General features: G+C 39.4%; 3 protein-coding genes across 7 annotated transcripts in view; 1 reads left to right on the top strand and 2 right to left on the bottom strand.

Annotated features, from left to right (window-relative positions):
- The window catches only part of pex10 (peroxisomal biogenesis factor 10), a 6,911-nt gene extending 4,121 nt beyond the window's left edge, over positions 1–2,790 (top strand). Inside the window, exon 6 of the mRNA XM_008412920.2 lies at positions 521–2,790. Within this exon, the coding sequence (XP_008411142.1) occupies positions 521–589 (69 nt within the window). The 3' untranslated portion in view covers positions 590–2,790. The remainder of the gene's footprint in view (positions 1–520) is intronic.
- Positions 1,905–16,330, bottom strand: stk38a (serine/threonine kinase 38a). Of its 4 annotated transcripts, none has more exons than XM_008412917.2 (14): positions 16,221–16,330; positions 14,246–14,383; positions 12,401–12,452; positions 12,018–12,140; positions 11,574–11,657; positions 11,357–11,480; positions 10,791–10,945; positions 9,350–9,461; positions 8,622–8,683; positions 6,786–6,903; positions 6,585–6,708; positions 6,372–6,467; positions 5,027–5,121; positions 4,791–4,927 (listed from the first exon to the last, which is right to left on the bottom strand). In XM_008412917.2, exons 2-14 carry the CDS (start codon positions 14,374–14,376, stop codon positions 4,791–4,793), a joined length of 1,413 nt encoding a protein of 470 aa, XP_008411139.1. In that variant the 5' UTR covers positions 14,377–14,383; positions 16,221–16,330. The 4 variants fall into 4 exon arrangements, with proteins under 4 accessions (XP_017161430.1, XP_008411139.1, XP_008411140.1 ...); XM_008412918.2 differs by lacking the exon at positions 16,221–16,330 and adding an exon at positions 15,840–15,908; XM_017305941.1 differs by lacking the exon at positions 16,221–16,330 and having other exon boundaries at positions 1,905–4,927; positions 14,246–14,376.
- Positions 16,331–18,480: 2,150 nt separating this feature from the next.
- Positions 18,481–22,906, bottom strand: part of dennd2da (DENN/MADD domain containing 2Da) — a 27,850-nt gene continuing 23,424 nt past the window's right edge. For both annotated transcript variants that reach the window (XM_008412915.1, XM_008412916.2), the window contains 6 exons: positions 21,812–21,960; positions 20,439–20,610; positions 19,854–19,904; positions 19,675–19,756; positions 19,337–19,600; positions 18,481–19,008 (listed from right to left, as the gene is read on the bottom strand). In XM_008412915.1, coding sequence (XP_008411137.1) covers positions 18,944–19,008; positions 19,337–19,600; positions 19,675–19,756; positions 19,854–19,904; positions 20,439–20,610; positions 21,812–21,960 — 783 coding nt within the window. In that variant the 3' untranslated portion in view covers positions 18,481–18,943. The remainder of the gene's footprint in view (positions 19,009–19,336; positions 19,601–19,674; positions 19,757–19,853; positions 19,905–20,438; positions 20,611–21,811; positions 21,961–22,906) is intronic.

Below are 22,906 nucleotides of genomic sequence, written 5' to 3'. Positions count from 1 at the left end.
TATATATATATATATATATATATGTGTGTGTGTGTATATATATCTCTAGCTCTGGAAAAAATTAGGAAACCACTTAAAATTATTCATTCTGTCGCTGTTTAATATTGCAATGACAATATTACTCACAATTAACCCATATTTACAGACACTTTTTGTTTCCGTGTGCAGAATTTTAGCTTTAGAAACCCGAGCAAAGGTTTCCTTCCCCTTCCCTCTCCCAAACCCCCTTCTTCAAATGAAACACAATTGGTGTCCAACATTTATGCAGCAAAAGGTTTTGTTTGTGCTTTAGATAAAATGTTAGTATATGTAGAGATAACCAAAAATCATCCATCTGATTGGGGTTGATCTCTGCTTACATCTGGGAACTCACAACTTTTTGCTGCACGAACGTCACATGGTTGTGCTGTGCAACATACACAAACGGCAATAAGATGGAAATAAATATTGTCTACAGAGAAGTGAGGTTATATGACACTGAAATGTGTGTGTGTGTGTGCGTGTGTGTTGTGTGTTCCAGGCCGAGTGTCCTTTGTGTCGGGAGAAGTTCCTGCCCCATAGGCTGGTGTTTCTAAGGAACTACAGCTAGACGTCCAGCTGGAACACACACAGCTGGACTGAAGCTCGTCCTAATTTGTGTATTCAGTCGTCATGGAGACCAGAACCTTCCAGCCTGCTGAGATTTATCCGTCTGTCCTAAAGAGAGCAGGATATGTTTGGATTGTATCAATCAGATGATGTAAATGTCGATATCTGGGAATTCCATTCCATTGATTTAAATGTTTAACTTCATCATATTTCTTTTATGCTCAATTTATGCTGCGAGGATGTGCTTACAGTCAGCATTACTATTTAGAAATACTGAATGGATGATGAAACGATTGTTTTTAGCTTGTTCTAGTTCTAAAGTGGAACTTTTTTGGATCGGCTCTGCAGGAAGTTCAGGAACTGAGAAAAATTATTCATGAAAGATTCTGATTAAAAAATGAGTTTTTTTCTTTGACTAGCTAATTAAAAAATAAACATGTCACAATTGAAAGGAATCGTAAGGAGTTAGACGGATTGTTCTTGTGGAATATTTTTAGCGTCATAACGCTTCTGCTACATTAAGGATAAACTCGGATCTTTTTTGTGTTTTTGTTGTGAAAAGCCTAATATTTCATCTTCCTGTTCCACCTTGGATGCTTCATGGAAAACTCCATTCTGCAGTTTTTAATTACCATTAGAAAATAAAAGTGAAATTTATTTTTCTAAAAGTTTAGATTCAAATAAGATTTTTTTCTTGTTGAAAATCTTAATTTGTAAGAGCAATATACATTTAAAATAAATGAGCCTTTGTACTAATGTGACTGATTTAAATAACATTTTTACTATTTTCATGAAATTGTTTTGATTCTCTGATGGCAATGATGCTGACATTGGCCACAAGTATGCTAAATATGACTAAACCTGAATTGAATTTTATACCTATAGTTAAGTCCACAATTATTTATACCACTGGGAGGCTTGGGATTAAAGTAATCTTTTCATTTTACCAAACTGCTCGGCAATTATAACTAGGGCCTGTTTGCGGTTTTCACAGATTTTTTATATAATTTTTTTTAACATATAATTTTTAATGTCAACTTTTTTCTTGAGCTGATGCTTAATTTACGTTGCATTATGTTTTGAGCGATTCAAACAGAAACCTTGGATGTGTTGGATATGAAGGCGAATAAATCAAAAAAACTCTTTTGGGGCAATAAAATGGTAGCTGTTAAATTGGCTCTACTTGCCCATGAAAGTCAGTGTTTGGTTCTGGTCAGATCCATATGACTATATGTCTGATGATGTCACACATACACCAGAGTCCCCAGTAACTTCTAACCCCAATTAGAGCATGTGAATGAAAACAGGAGGCCAAATTAAGTGCAGAGTAATTCATTGTCAAATAGCAGAAAACAATACACCAGTCACACAATACATACCAAGTAGTTTAAATATTGTACACTCAGCTTCCCAAATCCCATCCGCCCCACTCAGACGCAACATATGTTACATGCACACATGAGCAACTTCTGCCAAAAATAAAGAAAAACAAAAAACACTCCACACAGACCCACATGCCATCCTGTCCCAGAGACTTAAAATCTCACCCACACGTTTTTCAGAAATCACTCCATGTGTTGTATTGCTTTCAGCGTACATGTTGCTGTTTGGTTAAAGCCTGAAAAGCACGAGCTCTTCAACAGCACAAGCAGTTTAAAAAATAGATTTATATTTATATATATATATAATTAAATAAAAAGCTCCACCACATGCTTCTCTAAAACATTGTATAATGTGCTGCTTCCCATCTATACACACTACCTGAACACACTATAGCACAACTGATATGGAAGACCATTCCTGCTGGACTGGATAGATTTTTAAAAAGTTGGAAATTAGACTAAAAGATACACATTGTAGGTCACTTAACGTTCTCTCTACATATCTGGAAATATCAGATTGTCCCCTTCTAAACATTTTTCATTTGGGTTTCTTTGTCACTTTTTTATGTGGGGAAAACGCAAAACATTTGACAAAAATAAAAGCATTTCCTACTTCCTGCATCTTGCTGGTGTCACGGGGCGGAAATGGGCTTCGACAGATCTTCACCTCATAACTTAAAGTGTCAAAGTCCAAATAAAATGAAAACATATGTGGTCCAGGCTTCATTTACAGCAACATATTTAAACTCCTGTGAGTGAAACTAAAAATCAAACTGCAAAAATGTACATTCATTTGTAAAAAATAAAATAAGACAGCATATTGGATATTGTGTTCACTGGAAAGTTTTCAGCCCTGTGCTACTAAAGAAACATCCAGACTGGATGTTCGTTGCTGTGCTTGAAGCGAATGCTCAGGAGGATTTCTTAGGAACAAACCAGCAACATGTGCAGATCCTCAGAGAGGCGACCCGACAGCTCGACACAGCTGGACCCTCAGCTAACGTTCCAGCTAGCTAAGCTAACGTGAGCAGGTGGAGAACGACTGCAATGCTGTGAGCAGTAAGAGGTTAAAGCAGCAGAAAGAGGGCGGGGCTTAGAGGGAAACCAGGAACTCTCTGCATGTGGAACCAACATTTTTCTTTAGGGGGTTCATTTACCATATAGTTACGTTAAAAATTATTAATATGCCTAACAGATTTACTGGTAGTTCTTTAGGATTATGGTTTATGATTGGAAACAGGCACTTCCTACAGCAGAGCCACTAAAATGGGAGATGAAATAAAAATGTCTTACAGTTCAACAAAAAAGAAAAACTTGGTAATCAATGGAAAAGCCTTACTGGCTCTATTTATATTTGTTGACCAGCTTCTGCATGTTTTTGCTTCCAGGTGTTTCTGATTTTTATGGAGGAGCTTCACGGTCCTCTGCTCCATCACTCTAATCTTTGGTTCTGTCAGATTCACGTCCCGTTGAGACCAAAAGATTACATTAAATCGGAACCTGCCAGGATGAGCAAGTCTGAGCCTAAATGAACGTGTTTTACTTCTTGTGGTCAATAAAACCCAGCAATTCATCTCTTGGGTCAAAACAATTCAAAGTAATGTGCTTTTTCTTCTTAATCTCTTTACAGGTTTATTAATTAGCTCCAATTAGCCATTTATCAATGAGTCAAATGAACTGTTTTAAATTAACCGAACCCCTTTGATGAACTGTTGGAGAACAGCAGGGTCAGAGGTGTGTGTGTGTGTGTGAGAGAGAGAACGTTCTGCTGGAAGAGCTTCTCAGCTAGAAGGCAGAAACAGCCGTTTCCTAGGCAACGAGCAAGTCTAAGCTGTACGTTTACTGAAATGCGTTCATGCGTGTATAATCTGATCTGGGATCTGATGTCACTTCTTAAAAGTAAAGAATGGTAGAAGAGTATTTATCTTTTTATTTTTATTTTATTGAAGCTTCTTCAACCAGGACCTGAACTATGAAAGTCTCTCGTTTTCATAGCGACGCCATTTACCCATTTTAAAATAATGAAATCCCCCTACTTATTATTAAAAGGTAATATTTTTAAAAAAGCTTTTACACAATGCGGGATCTAGCAGGCTGGGGGCGGTGCTAGCTGTGCTGGAGCTTCAGCCACTTCACCTAAGGTGCTGAAGTTTACATGCTTCATCACAAAAATGTAACAAGACCTTGTGTTTGTTCCACAAAATGCATAATTCGCCCACTTTTTGCATTCGTTAAAGAGCGAACTCGTGCAAATCTGGATCCTAGAAAAATACAAAGTTGGAAGTTTAGAAAAAAAAAAAAGTTCCAAGAGGAAGATGGAGCAGAAGTCCTTTCAGTCTTTGGTTAGGTGATGTTGAGGAAGAAAAGAATGAGGACAGGATCCCTGAAGAGCGCCCGGTTCACTTCAAAGCGATGACTCGATACGATGTCTGAGCTGATGAAGCCCCCAGAGCGGGCCGAGAAGAGAGCGCTCCCGTCTGGAGGAAGAGCCCTTAGTAGATCCGAGCCAAACGATGCTGGTACAGAGAGGGAATGTGATGATGCTGGTTACCTGGAGACAAAATGCACCATTCCCCGGTGCAGAGGAAGAAAGTCCGACTCATCCCAGTTCAACAGGAAGTGGAGAGGTACCCTCAGAAGCTTGGACTAAAGTGAAGGCAGCAAGTTTCCATGAAGGTTCCTATGGAAAGCAATGAATGAGGATGAGCTGTGTTGGTTCTCTGCTGGCTGCTGCTCTGATAACTGAGCAGAGGTGGGTGTGTGTGTTAACACACACACACACACAGCAGCAGCACTCCTTCAGGGTCCGCTTCCAGCCAGTCATCTCTTCCCTGACTTCATGTAGGATGGGATGGCTCCTCGAGCCGTCAGACCCTCAAAGCGCTTGTAGGTGTAGTTGATGAAGACCCAGTCCTTGTTCTTCAGGTCAGCCTCGCTGTGATTGGACACTTGGGTGGCTGAAGAAAAAAAACAAAAAAAACAGAAAGAATTTAAACCACTTTCCCCATTTGGGCACAAAGTGTGACGTGGTAACCAGAAAACGGTGTGAGGCTTACTAGTTGGAGTGAGGATGTCCGATTCGGGGAACTCATCGAAGTTGGACGTGTCGTCAATGCTTTTGATGTTTATGGGAATGGCAGCAGGTCTTTCTCTGCAGGACGAGAGGAGGAGAGGGTCTGCTGACTGGGAGGCACGGCTCATCTGAGACGCAATCACGTTAAACAAAACGCACAGCGCAGCGGACTGGAAAACGTATCGCCACGTAGGGGTTTCATTTCACGCCAAATACAGAATTGTCCATTATTTTTGTTGCAATAAGCAATCAATCAATTAATTGCATGTAAGCGTTTTATATCATCATTTCTATCATGTAAATAGACATAAAAACAATTTCTCTTGCCATAATTTGTTTTTCTGTTTTCTCTTTTCTACCAAAAACTGGATAACAAAAGTTATCAGTCTGGTGCTTTGGTCTCATCTAAATATACTATATATATATATATATATATATATATTTTTTAAGGGTGATTTGTTTACAGGAATTTCATAATTCATTTATGAAGCATGTTATTTGTTGTTTTGTTTATTTTTTATTTTCGACTTCTTGCTTATCCCACCCTGTCTGATGCCGCCCTGGACACATGCCAATACAGCCCATATCAAAAACCGTCATTTTATTCACTTTTTCAAAAAAAAACGCACGCACAGTTTTTTGAAAACATTCATACATTCTTAATGTGCACAAAGTTAAACTGTTTTATTGTCTCAAACTAAACATTTCTGAAGATTCTCAGGAAGAACTGATCAGGTGAAATCTCAATAACTAAGAATGATTTTGTGTGTTAAATGTAATGAACATGTTTTGAACAGGCCACAGACTATCTTAGGTTGTTCAATGGAGCACAATAGTGAACCTTTACACATTAATTAAATATGTCTCTGTCCATAATTTCCTATGGAATTTGTATGGTGAAGCGGTAGCTGCTTGTCCTCATCCAGCTGAGTGATTGACGTAATTCGTGCATGTGAAATTTTGAGCTTGTGCATGTAGACGTGCACACATGGGCTAATGGAGCAACACAAGAAAGTTGAAAAAGGTTCAACCTTTTGCTGTCACTCCTCTTGTGTGTAGTCCATAACTGAGCTGAACGAGGCAGCCCTCCATGAGAGAGAGGCTTTCAGGTCAAAATAAGGTAGTTTGATTAATCTGCACTATGCAAAATTAACACCTTGAAATCTTCAGGTTAATACGTTAATGCTGACCGGCCTAGTAAAACATAAGACATCCATGTATAAACGGTAAAGTCCCAATTAGTCTGAAGACGCAGAAGCCTTGACCCGTTTGCTGAAATGCTGAACATCAACATTTGTTTCACAGCGCCGAGCAGCCAGCTGTCCTACCTGATGTGGTCGTAGTCCACCCCCTCAAAGAACGGGTTGGACTTGATCTCCTCCACGCTGGCAGCACCGATCCTGTTCTCCTCCTCACAGCAGAACCTGAACACACACATCTGATCAGCAGCTGGATCAGCAGCTTTACTGCACATTCTTTCACAAATCAAAACTCATCATTCAGTAGAGCTGGTGCAAAGTGAATGAGGTCTGTTCTCCTGCCTGAGAATGAGGTCTTTAGCCTTCTCTGATATTGGCACTTCTGGGGGAAAGCTGAGCGTCTCTCTCCAGTTCATCACCTTCCTGTAGGTCTCCTGAGGCGTCTCGGAGCAGAACGGAGGGTACCCTGCAGCAGACCGGCCGCACGTCACTTAACACCACAACAACACACTGGCACACAGTGGCAGGCAGCCCCAGCATTACCTATCAGCATCTCATACATGATGACACCAAGGCTCCACCAGTCACACAGCTTGTTGTATCCGTTCTGCATGAAGACCTCAGGAGCGATGTAATCTGGGGTTCCCACAGTGGAAAACGCCTGAGGGAGAGAGGAACAATTAAAACACATTTGTTATCACAAGGTAATAAAGCAGTTCAGACTAGAAATGGGGGCAGAGAGAAACGGCTGTAACTGAGTAATGAGCCAGAGTTGAAGACCATCTCTCCTTCAGACGATAAGACGCACAGACCGTATTGTGTGGTGAAACTACCACACAATACGGTCTGTTGAGTTCCTTCTTTGGGTAAATTGGCTTCACGTAGTTCCAAGGAATCCAAAGCATCCCATTCAGAGTTAAGACTGTATGTGAACTTAAGACATTCCTAAAGTTGACATCAATTATTTGGTGCTAAAGTGACTTAAAAGCCTTGGGATGAATCTGGAAGAATTACGTTTTCATTCATGTCCACAGTAGGCCAAAGTAACTGATTATTGAAATAATCGTATTTAGTAATTGATTAATTATTAACTGGGGTATTATGAGTCATTTACTGGGGGGGAAAAGCCAGTTTAAGATTCACCTGCTCTGACACTGAATTTTAGACAATGTTTAATTTCTTGAGTAATTGAATTATTTGTTTACTTTCATCTTTTAATCTAATTCTAATATTGCATAAAACAAGGCGTAAGTGGTTAAATGAAAAGTCTGTAGAATGAGCCTTTTTTTTAGATATATATATCCGACCGACTTGTCAGACTCATCGATTACCAAAATAATCATTACACACAGGTGACCATCAGGCCTACAGAGGCTTTAGAGGTTGTGTTGTCTGGGGGAGGAGAAAAAAATAAAAAAGAAATCACTGCATAATTAACCTAAAGTGCAGAAACTTTGTGACTGGTGCAGAAACTTTCTGAATTAAAAGTCTGTCACCATAGCAACACTGACTTCCTCCATCTGTGACCTCATCGGGGTCATGGATATTCTACAGCTTCAGATTTTAAATGTTGGGGTTTCCCTCCACTGCTGTGTAATCAAATGACAGCGTGATTAAACTGTGTTCTGTCGAAATGTGCTACCCGTCGATCATCGCTACCTTCAGGCAATGCTGCGTCTTGATCTGATCAGCTGCTCTCAGCCTCTGGCTAATCACAGGGGGGGGAGGCTGACTGTTTACACATTATTCTGTGCTGTTCTCACTTGAACTCAAACATTGGTTACTTACTCTCTCTCTCACACACACACACACACACACACACACACACACACACACACACACACACACACACCAGTTCAGCCTGGAAGTGTGAAGAATAAGGTGAACTTGATGTTGAATTAGATTTGTATGACTGAACTGAAGAAGCCTTGAGATTATGTGTTGCAGCTACATAAATAAACTGCAATTACTTTCATTTACATTCTACAGTGCATACTTTAAATGTTTTGCATTATTATTATTATTATTATTATTATTATCTATTATCATTATTATTATTAACGGATTGTTTACATAGTGAACGATCTGTTAATAATCCAGGCTTTACTTTGTAAAGGAGAGATTTGGAGCCGAAACCTCGACTCCAAACTGAAAAAAATCAATTTGGTAAGAGCTAAATCTCATTTTCACAACCATATAAAGCTTTCTGTGAAGCTTTAAAGACATTTGGTGGTACAATATATATATAAATAAATGACGTAGTATTACTCATGTTAGCAAGTATTTACAGATTCTTATAGTCAGTCTAGACAAAATACCACTTCCTGTAACATGCAACCAAAATGTAAATGAGGTGTAGAAGGATCTGTTCAGACCTACCAGCTGCCTCCTGTTCCTCTTCCAGGTCTCGGCTTTCCTCTTAGAGTTCATGTTCTGAAAGGCTGCACAGACAAAACATCAGTTTTTGAGGATCAACCTCACTATAAGTTAAGGACAAAAACATTTTTTTTTAGTTCTGAAACAAAGCAAGATTGTTTTCCTTCTCTTCTCCGTTTGGCTAACTGGGAAAAAAAATCAAGCTTATGATGAGGTTTGTCTCTTCCATAACCCATGAGAGAGATTATTAACACTGGCTCTTATACAGTTGCCAAAAGCTGCAGGACAAATTGACTAACAGAAACAATCTAAAAAGTTTTTAGAAGAACATAAACAAGCAGAGCAGCCAAGCTGGTTACCCAGACAACACTAGAAATCATAACAATACACTGTGTGTATAAGTAAGCTCCTGTAGGTCGCAGATAAACTACAGGGAATAGATGAGGCATATTTCAATGCAAAATTTTATGCACTTTGCCTCTTCTGACAAGTGCAGATAGCAATATTGTTTGAAATTTTGTAAAAAAAATAAATAAAATTTTTTTTAAAAAGCCTTAACATACTCACCTCTTGAAAAAGACTGATAAAGGTGACAAGTTACCTCTGTTTACAAGTCTTAATGTGTTTTGTCCTTCACATTAAATGACACACCATGCACAGACACAAGCAGCTGAAGATGCAATGACGACGGCAGCGACGGCTGGAAGAAGTAAAGTGAAACGTTGCCTGACTTTGCTTACTGAGGTCACTGGGCAGGCTGTGGTTCAGGTTTTTGTAGAAGTCTGTGCGATGAGCCTTCTTCAACCCGGTGCACAAGCCGAAGTCCGACAGCTTCACGTGACCCTGAACCGACACAGAGCTCTCCGTTAGTGGACGAATTATAGATAGGAGCTGGAAACAGTAGAGCTGCACATTATATCAGTGTCACTGTATGCATTACGCATAATGCGAAAGGTTGCGTTGACCATAATAAGTGTTTAAGTGGCCAGCAAGCATTCAGACTGAGTATGCCTAATATGCCTGGTGACAACTGTTGCTGGATTCTGCAAATAAAAAAAAAGTTTTGAAGGTGAAGGTGTCTTTATTAATCCAACCTTGTTTTTGAGAGGAAAATATTGAATATTGTTTGATTTTTCCCAGAAGCTGGACAGACCAATAATGACTGGGCTCTACAGTGTGCACAATTATTAGGCAAGTGAGTATTTTGACATTTTTAGGAATACTTTCTCACTCCAGGCTGGATTAACTTGAATGAAGAACGGATTTAAACATAGCAGACGATGTGTATCTGTGTAATGGGACTTCTGTCATATCCTAAAACTCCAACCTACCTGGAGTAGCTACCTGAGTGAAGTCGCCCCCTCATTTGGTTCAAGTCTAACAAAATTGGTGCCAAATGTTTGTGCCACAATTTGTGCACCATCATTTTTTGTTTGTGCCGCCATCTTTTTAAAGATATTAGTAAATGTTTCCAGAGGTCATGAAAGCTCTCTCCATCTTCCTCAAGTCAGACAGAACTGGTGTCAGTCAACCCGATTACGTTTGTGCAGTACAAATTTTCGTTTGCTTTGAAGATATCAATGAAAGTTTAAAGGTCAAAAGGTCAACCAGCTCCCCCACATTACCCAAGACTAACAAAACTGGTGTCGAACTTTAGTGCAGCAAAGATTTTCCTTTGTGCCGCCATCATTTTAAAAATATTAATAAAAACGTAATACGAGTGTTTATTGGAAAGTTTTGAGGTGCTTGCTATTCTCACTTCAACAGATGAAAATAAAGCAATATGTGAAAATGTGGGCTTGTCATTTAGTTGCATAATAATTCTGCACAATAATAGTAGCCCAATAATCATGCACTCCGTCATTCTCCAAAGGAAGCCAAAGCCTCACTTTTATTTCCTTCGTGCGTGAGGCTTATTGACATCTGGATTAACCAACAGCTTTGAAGTTGGAAATTAATAAAAATAATCCTAAAAAATAAGACTTGGTTAATAATTGTGCACAGTGCATGTCTGCAATATACCCAAAGCAGAAAGACATTAACACTATATATTAATTTGTTAATTGCAACAATCACTCATATAATCGCATTTTGCACATTTTCCTAGAGATATTGGTGTTCCTTATGCCTGTATACAGAAATGCTGGCAGATAAAGGTCAGACTGGACTCACTCTGGCGTCCAGCAGCAAGTTGTCAGGTTTGATGTCTCTGTGGATGAAGCTCAGCTGGTGGATGGAGTCGATGGCCAGCACCGTCTCGGCAATGTAGAACTGAGTGGCTTCCTCTGACAGAGTGTCCATCTTCATCAACAGAGTCATCATGTCTCCTGCAGCAGACAGGAGGACGAGGACGTATTCAGTTACGTCTCTTCTTCCCCTCAACAAGTTGAAACACCAAACTTTGCACCGAAAATGCAGAAGCTATTTTTTTCTATGAATGAAATTATTTTTTTTAACTAAACATTTATTTAAAAAATGTACACTTCTATGCAGGATCTATCAGTCTTCAAGAGGACAGGAGTAAGGACAATAACTTGGAACGTTTAGTCCCATGTTCTCGATGTGTTTATAATCCCTTACTTTAGCTGATGACGGTCTACCCGACTATTATTGCTGCTGCTATTGCTTACAATGAGGACTCCTCAACTATGTTCGGAACTACATTTAGCACCGTTCAAAACCGAGCATTACATTTGAGTTGCCATTCCTTTTTTCTAAGAATCTTCACAAAGTTGTACCTCCAGGGAGAAACTCCATGATGAGGTAGAGGTTCATCTTGTCCTGGAAACTGTAGAACATTTTCACCACCCACAGGCTGTCTGCTTCCACCAGAATGTCCCTCTCAGCACGGATGTGGCCCACCTGCAGGCAACCAATGCTTCAGGTAAACCCAATTCGTGCAAAGGAGCGTACCGGCGTGTGTGTGTGTGTGTGTGTGTGCGTGCGTGTGTATACCTGTTCTTTCTCCAACATGTCAGCTTTACGGAGTATCTTCATGGCGTAGACGTGACCCGTGTCTTTTTTCTGCACCAGGCGAACCTGCAAACAGAACAACACAAATGATGATCTGAAACAATTTGTTGAAAACAAAATGTCCCGTCTATAAGAGACAGTCTGTTTCAGACAACTTGATCTCAAGAATAAGTTGCTCAGCATGTTGATGATGGTTCACAGCAACTTTGCTGGTGTAACAAGAAGTGAATGTTTGACATGCAGACTGGACAGCGCCTATAGAGCCTGAGGCCCGTCCACACCGACTCCCTACCAGGGCGCAGCTGCTAAATACTGATCAGAAGGGGTGTATTCCATTCTTACTCATGTTTTTTTGTTGGTCTTTTAACACATTTCGTTCTTGAATCTTTGTCAAAACCTACATTCACTTAAGAAGTAAAAATGTACCTCTCCAAACGCTCCTCTGCCAATCACCTTCAGGGACTCAAAGTCCTCCAGTCCCAGCCGAGTGCGTTTTAAACGCAGGAACTCTGTTTCCTTCCGGGCATGCTCAGAACGCCGGATACGTTTCTGAAAAAAGAGCATTTTCAGACAGAATGAGTTGTGTTCAAACAATTGCTGGCAAGCCTGATACACAGACACTGGGATTTTTAATGATAAAAACTTTATTTGTAATTGTCCAAAGCAGCATAAATTAAATAACCCATTAGGAATTAAAATACATAAGCGCACCAACACAAAAACATTCCTGACACATTTGGTCAAAGTTACCCAACGTCTACTTTAGATGAAACTAAAGTATTCATCTGAGTTGTGTTGTAGAGTCTCACCTCTTCATCAGCCAGCCCCTCCTGGTCCATCACCTTCTCCAGCTTCTGCTGTCTGTAGAGATAAAGTTTATTTGTATAGTACATTTCAGCGAAAAGGGAAGTGCTTTACACCATAAAAGCACAAGACTAAAGAGTCATAAAAACAACACACAGTCATCGACCGAGAAACCAGAGACAAACATAACTGGGGATGCAGAACAGACCAGAACCAGGAGACCTGAGAGGTCTGGAAGGTTGAAACAACAGCAGATCTTTAATGTTTTGTGATGTTGAGCCTTTCAGGGATTTAAAAAACTAGCAATAATATTTTAAAGTCTTTTCTCTGAGCTACTGGCACCAGAAAGATTTACACCAGGAAGATAGATGTGCTCCATCTTCCTGGTTTTAGTGAAAACGTGAACAGTAGCGTTGTGGATCAGCTGCACCTGTCTGATTGATTTTTTTTAGACAGATATTTGAAGACGCTGTTGCAGTGATGAATGCGTCTAAAGAAACCCATGGGTGAGTTTCTCTAAATCTCGCTGAGACATCAATCCTCTAGTCCTGGAAATGTTCTTCAGGTGATAGAAGGCCGACTTTGTAAACGTCTTTATGTGGCTCTCGAGGTTCACGTCCGATTTCAGATTTCGGGCCTGATCACTAGTTTCCAGCTGTGATAACTGAGTCTGTGTGCAGTCGCTAGATTGTTCCTCTTCAGGCCCAAAAATAACTTCAGTTTTGTTCTTCCTCAGTTTTTATGTGGGTGTTTATGTGGGTGTTATTGAACACTTTGTGTTATTCCCAACCAACAATTAAAGGTCTGGGAATACTCAGATCTGCTCTCAGGTCCAACTCTGATGTCACGACTGACACGAAATTTTCTTCAGGCTTAAGTTCTGATTAAGGACAAATTCATTCATCTTCATTCCGGCTCTTGGGTGTAGCTCTGCTCTGCACTTTGACTGAATCATTGCATCACGTTTTCAGATTTGGGATCGTTCACTTGTTTTTAGTTATTAGATGTAATAATTGAAATACGCTATGACAACTGGCCAAATGTCAATATTTTTTAGCTAGCACATAATTTTATTTTTTTATGAATGTTGTTTTTAGCAGAAGTTAAAGCCGTTTGCCTCCAGTGCAAACATGTGCAGCACCGACATGTACAGCCTGCACATGCCGGTCATGTTCAGCCCCGGTCACTGATCTGGTTTAGAAACTCATTTAAGCAAACATGTTGTGTGAAGAATCTGATTGGATACCAACTGATCTGGATTGTAAAAGCGGTAGACAGAGTTATGAAATCAGGAAGTATTTCAAGTTAAGCAATGAAAAGCAGAGGATTGGGAAGCTGTGTCAACTCTAGGTGGTTTGGCAGCAAAACGAGCCCACAGCATCAGCCCTCCACCATAAAGCATTAAAACATTTTACTTGTTGCAATGGTTTCTGGGTTTTTCACTTAGTGTGGAAAGGATAAAACAATAAAACAAATGATTAAAGTACATTTTTAGAGCCCCTTTCAACCCTCTTAATACAGCCTCACTGGTTAGTTCACATAATATCTACAATTTGCAAGAAAAAAAGTCCTTGCATGTATTGCAGAAATAAAAGCCTAAAGGGATGATGAGTGTACTCTGTGATGCAACCTGCCACAACAGGAAGCAGCCCTGCCCTTACTTCATCATGACATAGCCCACATCCTGATGAAGCATGTTCCTGGTTTAAGCTTAAAAAAGCAAAACAAAAACCAACTCTGTTTTTTTTTTTTTTTTAACTTAAGATGGGTTTTAATAGAAATCGTTTACATGTGAGTTTTTCCTGTAACACATGAGTGTCGTGTGCAGAGCTGAAACATTCAAGTCTCACCTCATCTCCCTCTCCTCATGCTGAGCAATGAGGTTACTGTAGAAGTTCTCCAGGGTCACTTTGGCCATGGTGACCCGTTCCTTGGTGTGGTTACTCATCGAAGCGCACGAGCTCTGGCCAGTCATCGCCATACTTCGTCTGGAAACATACAAACGTTCAAGTGAGGAGAACAATGGAGACCAGCTGTCTTCACAATCAGAGCTTTCATTTTACAATTATACAGGCCAACAAGATTTTTTTTAACTGTACAATGAAATAAATGAGTTGATACGTCCATCAGTTATATTTAGTATACTGAGTTTATTTGAATCCTATTTAAGTCCTAAAAATACCAGGACAACAGACACGCAACCAGGGATGCTCTCTCTGATATCCCAAGTGCAATTTAGAATATTTAGTTAACCTAAAAATCATGTTTGGACTGTGGAAGGAAGGCAGAGAACACAGATGCACAGGGAGAACATGTAAACTCCATGAAGAAACCCCCAGGCAGGGACTCAAGCCCAGGACCGCACTGCCCTGATGAGCACTGTGATAATACCACACAGGTTTTATACCCATTTTTATTTTCCTTGATTCCATATTTTAGAATATAGCCGCAACTGTTTCAGAATTTATTTTTTAAAAAGAAATAATTTTGGTAGGACACAGTGGCTCTGAGGCACCTTGAACTATTCCACTTTTAATACCATAAAAAAAAAAAGACAGTAGAGGTCAGTAGGTTTGTTTCTTTGGATAAATGAAATAGTAGAATAACACCAAACCTACAGAGGAGAAGTATTTAGCAACAAATTGTTGGAAAATGTAGAAAGGTTCCAATCAGGGACAGCTAACCCAACTGGTTTCAGATAAGCTGAAAGAAATCCACATATCTGATCTGCTAAGAGCTTTCAGTCCTATTAAATGTTTTTAACAATTTTGGGAAGAATTTTAAGCAGATGCTGGAAAGGAAGCTAGGATCTCAAAGAGAGCAACAAAGGTACAAATAACTCTGCATTAAATCAGACATTTTGACAAATGTTAAAAGAAGGAGAAGGGAAAAAAGCATGTTACAGAATCAGAGATGAAACAATGATGTTACACAAAAATGAGGAAATCTTTTTGTGCAACATCTGCTGCTAGCTCCATCCCAGAGAGATAAGACGGTTTCACATGCAAATACAGAAACAAAGTGGTAAAATACAGAAAGTCAATACACCAAATTAGTGGGTTCTTAAGCACTTACAGAAATTAAAACTATCAAATATACCCAGCTTCATTAATAGGAAATACAAACTTAGTTTTCGACTTTATTGGAAGCTGCCAGACTTCTTGAAAGGAAACTAAAACCAAGCCAAGTCCCAGCTCGATGATAAACTAGAGGAGGACGCTGGGCTGTTTTATGGAAACAATAAAACTGAGCCAGCCACTGAGCCACAACACGGAGCTAGTTTCGGTAGCAACGGACCAAAAACACTTCTCCACCAAGTTCATAAACGTGAATTAGGTAGCAGTTCAAATCACCATTTGACGCCCTTTAGCACCCTTAATCATATTTAGAGACAACAAATGTATATTTTCACCAACTTCCAGGTTCAGAAACCACTGTCTTTACCTGCTAACATCAGTTTAGCTAGCTAGTTAGCTTCTAAAGTTCCTGGCTTTAAAGTTCACAGCAGGCGCAATGACGATTCCGGAAAGGCAATTCAAAATAAAACCGACATGCAAAGACTTCAACCTGCTTTCTCAATTTAGACCTTTATTTTGACAGTCTCCAAGGGAAGCTCTGCATTTATTTCGGTTAACTACAAAAGTTAAAGTTCTCTGAGCAAACAGCTAAGTGAAAGTTAGCTGATAAACGTTAGCTACCCAGTAGCACACCTTGGAAAACAGACAACTTTTATTTTATTCGACAGTGAACTACTTTAAAAGTTCATCACGCTAACTCAGCGCGCCTTCCTCTTGTTTCTCCATGGTCGGGTCTTTGTTCGCTTACCTTGATCGAAGGTGCGGTATCTGCTCTCTCTCTCTCTCTTGTTCTACTAATCATGAAGGCGGCGATCGCCCGGTCTTTGAACTCAGTAAGACACCTAGCGGCTCCAACCCGCCCTTTCATAGGATTAAAGACATGTCAACACTGACTTGTTAGGGCAACTTCTGCTGTTTCCTGTTGGGGCGATCGAAACGAATGTAGGTTATGTAACAGGAGACCGATGCTGTTGTCCTCAACAGCATTAAAATGTATATTTTTTACAATATCCAAATATGCTCAGGAATGTCAGTACTTAGGTGTGAGCACATTTTTTGTGAGGCAAAGATGTCTGGACAATAGTCAACTATATGTTTTGGGGGAAAACAAATCTTGAAATTCTAAAAAAAAAAGAGAAAATAAAGTAGAAGGAAAAAATTGGAGCAAAGTTATTTTCCTAATGAATCCTTCTTAGACATCACAACATAACTTCTACGCTGAAGAGAAGGTGAGTATGGAAGCCGGTTTCCGCCACTCTGTTAAAAAAAATAAAATAAATTGTCTCAAAATAATGACATAGTATCTCAAAATAATGAGATAGTATATCAAAAATAATGAGATACTACCTCAAAATAATGAGCTAAGTATTAATATTATATATTTTTTTAACAGAGTTGCGGAAACGGGCTTCCATAGGTGAGAGCTATAAATCTAAGTTATGCAATCCATGTTGTCGTTTTACAAATTACATCAAATTTGGGAGGTAAAATTGTACATTCACACAGTATTTCAACTGCAAAATGTAAATCTCTACTTAATTATTTTATCTGGAAGTAGTTCACTTCATAGCTATGTGGGGCTTATAATGTAATGTTTAATTGTCTATCTGTATAAGGAAATGCATTCATAATAAAAATGATAATCATTCAATGCATTGTTTTTTTTCTTTATCGTTCTTCCACCACTAAAAGAGGCAGAAGGATTAGTTGGAAGATGCGTTACTGTAAGTGTAGATACATTGCCTGAATTTCAAGATTTGTTACTTTGTTGCACAGAAAATCCCAGTTTAAGATAAAAAAAAAAATCAAGATTAAGTAGAATAAATTTCATAAAGCAAATACCTGTCAGAAGAAGCTCTGCACACAAGTGTTGCTCCGACTAAGTTTACAATTACAGTCTCCCTAAAACAGACCAAGTGACTTGAGAGTGTGAGGTAAGATTAATGTTCAATAGAGTTAACATACATTATCTGAGTTCTTAATCTCATGATTTACATCAGTAGTTGTCAGAATCTTATATACCGGCTAGGGAAATAAACCTTTCAAATAGCTGTTAATATCACTGATGCTGACTTTGTTCACACACACACACGCACGCACACACACTTTGTTGTGAAGGCCTCACAAAGTCTCTAAGCAACCAAGAAGAAACTGTAAACCAACAGATTGGAAGTCAGAACATTTGCGCACCACTAGAGGGCGCATGTGTATCAGGGATGATGAGCGTTTGCGCAGTGGAGCTGCACAAATCGAAAATTACCTTATTGATTTTCAGCAGTCATTAGGCAAACAATCAAAAACACAACACACACACACTCACGCACACATACCTAAGGGCAATTGCAGTTCAATTAAATTCAAAAATACCTCATTGATCCCAAGGGGAAATTAAATGTTGTTGCAGCTCATATCAATCTAATGTTTTTCAAAGAGCTGTTGTAGATGTTGATGGCTGTGGGCTGGATGGATCTCCTGTAACAGTCTGTTTACAGAAAATTTGAAGAAGCCTCCGACTGATGACAATGTTTTTGTTTGTTTTTTATGTAAAGAGGATGTTCCGGGTTGTCCATAGTTTTCTTGATTTTATTTTATTTTTTAAATTGGAGGGACCAATTAAGCTAGCAGTCATGTTTTTGGACTGTGGAAGGAAATCGTAGTACACCTACACCTACACTTGCAAAGGGAGAACATCTAAAATCCATGCAGAAAGACTCCAGGACGGGACTGCCAAAGACGCAACAGTCCTGCCAACTGCTTCACGGTGAAGACCATGACCCCAACATGTCACACATAAACTGTAAAATAGATTCATAAAATTTTACTATCTTGAATAATAATAATAATTAAAAAATCCAATTTAACTGTTTTAATGAAAGGCAACCTTCACATTTTGCTATTTTTTTTTATTGAATAAAAGGGTCCAGATGACCGAACCTACAACAGTCTTCCTCTCTCGGGCGCTTACTGTAGCTCATGTGGAGATGTTTGTGGAACTAAGTGACCAAAAGCAGCTTGCATTTCACTTTATTATCAGTTTTGTATCAGACGAAATTCTGCAATATGTCAACTCATACACATCAAAAAAGTCAGTTGTTAGATGAAATGTGAGACTCTGCTCAGAGAGGCAGAAAACATGAGCTGCTTTCTTAAACTGTACTCCTCAAGCCTTAAAATCACAGCAGGAAGATCCATGGACTTAAACTAATCTTTATTGGAAATGATTTTCCTGTTCATCAGCACCGCCATGGAGGCCACAGGCTGAGAACACCTCTCCCATACACCAGTGTTTGACACTGTGAGTAGCAGCAACGCATACAGTAATTCACACTTTGAAACATAATTATTTAAAAGCAAACTTAAAAATAATTACAAAAAACACAGTACAATATTCACATCTTTTCCTATGAAGGTCTTGAAATATTTATATATCTATACATATTTATATCCACACCCACAGTCCCAAAGTGTCAGCTAGTGTTTCTTCGTTTTCTCGTTTTTCTTCTTCTGATATTCTGTGATCTTTCTGTGGAATATACCTGCAAGAGCAAATGACAAAGTTTCAGTTAGAGCTAAGCAGAAATATAATCATTAAAATGTATGATATTTTAAGCAAGCCACTGTGTTTCTGAAGTGAAAGATAAGATCTCYCTTTTCTGTTAGCTCTGTCTGACAGCAATTAACTAAAACTCCACCGAAATGCGATACAAGCTGAATTATCAGCGACTCACAACATACTAAAACAGCTAATCTCAGCCAAACACTTCAGGTTACACTTCAGGCTCTGATTGACAATTTCATCAAAATTTGAGTTTATTTAAGATGGAGCTGTGATGAAGTAAGGCAGCCCGGAGGCTCTGCTCTCACCTTGCTGCCGTCCTGACGGCTGCTGCTGCTCCAGCTCCTGAACGTACAGGTCAAACATCTGCGTCTGGATGAACTTCTTGACAAAGTGTCGAGTCGTCTTGGACTCGATGGCCTTGTAGAAGCGTCTTTTCTCAAACACGCCAGGACCTTCTTTTGAGTATTTGACGTATGAGCTGTAATGACCGACTGTTCTGACAAAGAAATGGAGGAAGGCTTCAGAAACCACCCGGTTCACCTCCTCCACCTTCTTCGCCTCGTCTACATCTGAAAGACAAGAAGAGAAAAGGGATGTAGGGATCTTCCACGCCGACACTCCTGTTTGACTTGAGTCCACTCACCTGAAACCTTTCTCCTCTGACTCAAAGCGTCCAGTATTTCTGCCTGGAGCTTCGGGGGAATAATCGAATCCTCATCACCAATCTGCACAGGAAGATTTTGCTAAATGCAGGAACTTAACAGTTTTCATACATTTCAAATTAAGTTAAAGCAAAAATACTGCAGTTATTGTAGCACTTACAGTCACCAGAAAAGTCTTCTCCTTATTCTTCGACAGGTCAACCAGCATTAGCTGTCACAACAAGTTAAAGCTTTGAGAAACTTAGACTGAGGAATCTGGATGATGTCATCACATACATATATACATATATCAGTTTCTGTCATCTACTCACATCATTTTTCAAATCCGTTTCCTGCCATTCTTTTGTGATTTTTATAAGTTTTTTGTTATTTAATTGTTTTCATTAAATATTCAATATAACTCAACGTTTAAAGCTAGCTGCGTTTTGGGTCCATCTACAAACTCGCATCATGATAATCAATTCTGAACGTTTTCCTTCATCTACTGGATTCAATAACAAACCCTTAGCAAGGTAATAATGTTGTTACTACACAATAAATGAGACTGAAAATGTTTTGGCTAATATTTCCTTATTAACGAGATGGTGGCCTGAGTTGGTCATTTTGATCTAATTAATTATTAACATCATTCATAATTCAGCAGTTGTTCGTAGCCGAATCAAGTCGTGAGTTTGCGCAACACTTTGTTCAGTGAGCTACAAAAACACATTAAGGTTGAAAGATGTGATAAACAAAGCGGACTCACATCACTCTGGTCGGTGACCTGGTCCAGCAGGCGCTTCTGGACCCCCAGCAGGTAGGGGGTGGGCGCCATCACCACGTCGATCAGGATTTCTGGAACGATGGAGATGAAGGTGTGCTGCCAGGTGAAAGGATAAAGGAGGGCTGCTACTGCATGAAGGACCTGAGATAATGTGCTGCAGACAGACAGACACAGACATCTTCATCAACAAATCTGATGGCACATCATATTGCATTAATGTATGCATCTACAGAAGATGAGTCAAAATGAAACACACACACACAGATGAAGCAGAGCCAGATTTTCTAGTTTGCCATGATTGTTTTCACACACACTTAATGGGGCAGTGTTATGTATTTTCCTGCCACATAGATTCCTTTTATAGCACAGTCAAGTAAATGTTACCATCAGTTATGAAATTCAAACACGACTCAAAGAAAATTTGACTTTGTAATTTAGCGCCTTAAAATTGGGCCTCTGTCTCATTAAAAATTCTGGCTCTTTCTCCAACTCCACCTACAGGAAGTCAGCGGTCCTCGCACAACATGGCTCCTCTATTAGCCCTCTATAAACGTTTTCACCAGCGTGAAGTAGCTCCTATGAGCTCAGAAGTTCCAGTTGCTAATAGCTGCTGGCTAGTCTGAAGGAGGTGAGAGTGAGGAGGACTGCTCTGTCGGAAACTTGTAAACTGCAGGAGCTGCGTCTCGAAGGAGGTGCTTGGTCCACCCAGGCTATTGCACAGCTGAATGGTTGTTACGGAAATTAAGGGATTTTTTTCAAACATGCATAAAATAATTAAGGCAACACTCCAGGTAGGTTTTCCATGAGGGATTAGCATTATAACATGATGTAAGGCTTTAAAAAAAAAAAGGTCAATTTTACATTATAACGATTCTTTAATATTTTTATTTAAAAAAAATTCATGACCTCAAGAAGTTTTTATGCTTAAAAAAGTTTTGTCTGAATATGTTAAAATTGCTCCAATCCAATGTCATGAGGCATTATTTTATCTCCAATGATAATTATGAAATTTTTTTGTTCGTCACGAGTCGAAACAATCTTTTTTCTAAAGAAAAAAAAAAAACTCATCTGATTGGTTCACCTCGTGACGGCTCCTCTCCCATAATAAGAGCACAATGATGAGATCTAAGCTGTATCTAATTCTGTATCATATTTGTAACATTGATGTTTTATTTATACACCCTATAATTTAGTGTGGCATATCATTGCTACAATTCCTTCCAGAGAGTTCTCCTCTCAGTGAGATGAGCCCAGAAAAACTCCAAAGGGAGAAAAGGAGGAGACATCCTGGTCGGGGTCCATCTGTCCTGATAAATACCAAACACTGAAATAGTTTACTGTGTGAGTTCATTTACCCTAGTTCTTCTGCAATGAAAATGATCCGTCTCTCGAGAACGGCAGCAGCAAACACCTGCAGCACCTCCTCGTTTGTCAGGCAGTCAAACAGAGTGCAGAAGTTGACGTGTTCCAGCCAAGAATCCAACGGTCGGGTCAAGTGTATGATCTGTGGGAGAAAACGCTGCAGTCATTATGTAACTCACCACAGGTCAGACTCGATATGTCTGGATGAAATCATCACATTTGGACAGTATTACATCCAGGTGGTCACACACTCCAAAATGATTTATTTATTTTTTTGTATTTATGATTTATTAGTTATACCTATCTCAGGTATTCAATCAGGAACTGTTGCTGGGTAAGTTAGACGACTGATGAAAACTAGGGGTGTCCCTACAACCTTCTCAGTTCCAGCTGGGTTATGGACACTGGCCAGACATTGTACCCCATATAAAACTCACTGGCCCATTTCAGGTGTGGTCTTTTTATATTGAAGAATCTTTATCATTATTTTTGAACATTTTGAAATGATAGTAAAGCAACGTTTGAGACATGCCACAGCACAACAGGAAGTTATGCTAAAACCTTTTGTTTTTGCATTTTGTTGACCCTTCTGGGCCACCGTATGAACCAACCAACCATCAATTTGTATCAGCTAATGTGGAAACCTACCTATAAATAATCTGTAATTTCCAAGAGTAAATGTGGTTTTTTTTTTGGGATAGAGCAACAAAACCAGCCCCAGGAGCCCCTATTCTTCTAAATTTGGTCTTGAGTCTTGCCTTTCTGCTGTTTTTGGAGTTGATTTAACCTACTGTTGTTTAGTTAGGAGACAATGGTAGCAATAAAAGTCTAATGCAATATTCATTTAACCCTCCAATATTAGGGGGCAAAAGTCCCGGTCAGACAGCGGGGAAGTGGACAGGTTGTCCCGTCAGACTGTCAGTTTTCCGAAACCACACAAGAAAAAAGGTTTTGATACTTGGACCACAGAATTCAACAGCATATTAGCAGCACAATGGAAGCAAGTCAGGGAAGCGTGTGTGTGTGTGTGTGTGTGTGTGTGTGTGTGTGTGTGTGTGTGTGTGTGTGTGTGTGTGTGTGTGTGTGTG

Source organism: Poecilia reticulata, linkage group LG7 (genome assembly GCF_000633615.1).
Source record: "Poecilia reticulata strain Guanapo linkage group LG7, Guppy_female_1.0+MT, whole genome shotgun sequence".
Taxonomy (NCBI): Eukaryota; Metazoa; Chordata; class Actinopteri; order Cyprinodontiformes; family Poeciliidae; genus Poecilia; species Poecilia reticulata.
This window is presented reverse-complemented; position numbering and strand designations above follow the sequence as displayed.